Here is a 2,666-nt window from a genome sequence, read left to right as displayed (position 1 = left end):
TTTTCGACACTTCAATGATTTGATTGAATCATATTTTAAAAAAAATGTTTGGTGCAGATATTGTTTGCTCCCCTAAAGATACAAGTGCTCAGCTGGGGCAACTACAAACAAGATTCTTTCCTGTCTCACAAAGACTTGGTGAATGGCAAGCAGTGCCAACTTGTCCACAGGAAAGAAGATTTCCGCGCAATCATGGCGAACTCCCCGGTCACAAAGCATGATGTCATGGCAGTGGCCTCTAAAATTTGGGTCTGGTGTTCTGCTTTTGAATCGGCCTGTTCGGGCCAGTTGGTTTGGTGATGGTTATCGTTGAATTAGGTCGATGAATTGTCGTCGTCCTCGATGTCTGTTCGCTAGGAAAGGTCAGCCTTGCTGGCTGTGATGACCTGTAAATTCAGAGCTAAGGTTTACTGATACAATGTGAAAGGTAAAAACTGCAAGGGATTTAAGGAACACAATATAGGTGAAATATGTGGCAAAATTGCGTAACATGAGAGTGCATTGCTGTGCGACAAACCTTGCAAAGGTGTTCCTTTGGATAGCAGCTTGCATTTTCGCCCGGCTGTTACAGAAATAGTGTGTTAAACAATAATTTGAGAAGCGTTCATTTAGGGTCATCATTCCAAGAGTGATAGTTACCTGTCAACCTCCATCCTTGCCTTTTTTAGTATAGGGCTCTTGTAGCTGGAGTTGGATAGGCTGCTGGATCCACTTCCTGTCAAGATTTGCATCTTATCAAAAACTGGAAAAGTGGAAAGCGTAGCATACTGCGGGAGAGAATACAGCACAAAAAGGGACAGCAAATAACCTCCCCAAAAACTTCTTTTGCTGTTGGGTGGAATCTTGGTACAAACTTTAATTTGTTTGCTTTGTTTCGCTGGATAAAAAAGATACAGAAAGTAATATTGCACATGAGTCATACTGATCGTGAATCATAAACCAGGCTGTCAGAAAAAGAATTAGATGTTACATTTCTTTGTAAACCATTGTTGTTTAGTTGCTATAAATTGAAGTTATAGAACATAAACGTCGGTACGTTATAGGTGTCATGCCATACCCAACCGATCTACTTACCAGCGTTTGCTGCTTGATATTTGTTTTTGAGCCCTGCCGACATTCTTGCTTCAACTTGCTTTTGCTTTTCTGTTCTTGCCTGAAAACGTATTATATAGGGTCAAATTATTTCAAGAATGAAGGCAACATGAATTTTAACGAAACAGACAGCAAGAAAAGAGCAAACAACTAGAGAATCATTGTACCTCAAAGAGTTTCTTCCATTTGTAACGCACCCCGTTCTCCTTCATTCTCTTGATGGCGAGGTTCATATTATCCTCGCCGAACTCCCGCTGGAAGAATCTCTTCCACAGCACATCGGTAACGTCGGTAAGGTCCGCCTGTCGGAGCAGAACAGTAAACAATCAGAGCCACATCCTGATAAATCTGCAAGTAAGTGAAGATGAATTGCTCCGCGAGAAGCAAGCATACATGTGTGCAACTCTCTATGTGGATCAGCTGCTCCAAGGTGCAGTGGGGCAGGATTCTCTTGAGCAGCTCATCAGGCACGATGTCCACGCTGTTGAGGGTCCTGAGGTTGTCGACGGCGCTCCGGATGCATAGGTCCAGAAGACTCAGAGGTTTCCTTCCAGGCTCCATCTTTTCCTCCTACCAGAACGAACAACTCAATGCTTATCACAGAAATAACCACATGTACAGAATTCTGCTGTAAACAGAGCATTCCACTAACAACGCAGTTATTTCCTGACATACGCCGACGTGATAGGCTGCAAATCAAAATCCACTCTCGTTTGACAGAACAACAAATGATCTCTCCAGGGAAACCCGTCAGGTCAATCCTGAATTTTCGATGAACACACACCCTAATCGCTCCGTTAAACTACATATGTTTTGTGGAAACGTCCGTTATTAAACTATAATTGCTCAAGCGAAGGGGCAATCTTTACAGCAAGATTCGGCCTACAACTGGGAAGGAAGGAGAAGAAAGAAATCTGAACAGAAAATTCGCCAAATCAAGGAGCTGCTTTATCTGGAGCTACCTTCCTTGGAAGAATCAAGGAGGTTATCTGAACAGAAACTCGCCAAATCAAGGGGCGACAGGAGCTACTTTTCTTGGGAAATTGCCTATCAAGGTACGGGGGCTCACCAGGCGAGAAGGGGCCCGGACGGCGGCAACTCGGGCGGCGAGGCGGCCTGCGACGGGCGTCCCCGTCCCTGCTCCGGCGCCGGCTGAGCTCGTCGGCTTCGATCGAGGCGACAGGGGAAGGAATAATCTCGGATCCAGGCTATATCGGGGAGCAATAAAAAGAGAAAAGAACGCGTCACCGTTCTGCAGTCGGGGAAAGGGGACCGCGGCCGGGTCGGATCAGGAGCCGTTAATCGGCTGCCACGTGTCTCGAGTTGCGGCCGTCCGATCTGCTAACGTCATTAATGTTGAAGACTGCTTCAAATGCTTTCCATTTCCGTTTTCATTTGCATGTTTCCTTTTTATCCTACTCCCTCCGTTCGGAATTACTTGTCACAGAAGTGGATGTATCTAGACGTATTTTAGTTCTAGATACATCCATTTTCGCGACAAGTAATTTCGAACGGAGGGAGTAGCTCGAGGACTCGAGGTGATCTGTGAGCTTCACCGTCATGTTTTTTCTTTG

At 45.3% G+C, this 2,666-nt stretch overlaps 1 protein-coding gene across 2 annotated transcripts; it reads right to left on the bottom strand.

The window, feature by feature from the left end:
- Nucleotides 1-2,309, bottom strand: LOC119318316. Of its 2 annotated transcripts, none has more exons than XM_037592864.1 (8): nucleotides 2,162-2,309; nucleotides 1,486-1,662; nucleotides 1,260-1,394; nucleotides 1,075-1,153; nucleotides 809-877; nucleotides 640-715; nucleotides 518-562; nucleotides 1-386 (listed from the first exon to the last, which is right to left on the bottom strand). In XM_037592864.1, the coding sequence occupies exons 2-8, from the start codon at nucleotides 1,651-1,653 to the stop codon at nucleotides 239-241; spliced, it is 720 nt and encodes a 239-aa protein (XP_037448761.1). In that variant the 5' UTR covers nucleotides 1,654-1,662; nucleotides 2,162-2,309; the 3' UTR covers nucleotides 1-238. The 2 variants fall into 2 exon arrangements, with proteins under 2 accessions (XP_037448761.1, XP_037448753.1); XM_037592856.1 differs by having other exon boundaries at nucleotides 1,486-1,659.
- Nucleotides 2,310-2,666: the final 357 nt, after the last annotated feature.

Source organism: Triticum dicoccoides, chromosome 1B, assembly GCF_002162155.2.
Source record: "Triticum dicoccoides isolate Atlit2015 ecotype Zavitan chromosome 1B, WEW_v2.0, whole genome shotgun sequence".
NCBI classification, from domain to species: Eukaryota; Viridiplantae; Streptophyta; class Magnoliopsida; order Poales; family Poaceae; genus Triticum; species Triticum dicoccoides.
This window is presented reverse-complemented; position numbering and strand designations above follow the sequence as displayed.

Coding starts and splice junctions, on each gene's coding strand:
- LOC119318316 (XM_037592864.1), bottom strand. CDS start 1,653: ATGGAGCCTGGAAGGAAACCTCTGAGTCTTCTGGACCTATGCATCCGG. Junction 1,395..1,485: donor ACATAGAGAGTTGCACACAT/GTATGCTTGCTT, acceptor CTGCTCCGACAG/GCGGACCTTACCGACGTTAC. Junction 716..808: donor CAAAAGAAGTTTTTGGGGAG/GTTATTTGCTGT, acceptor AAATCTTGACAG/GAAGTGGATCCAGCAGCCTA.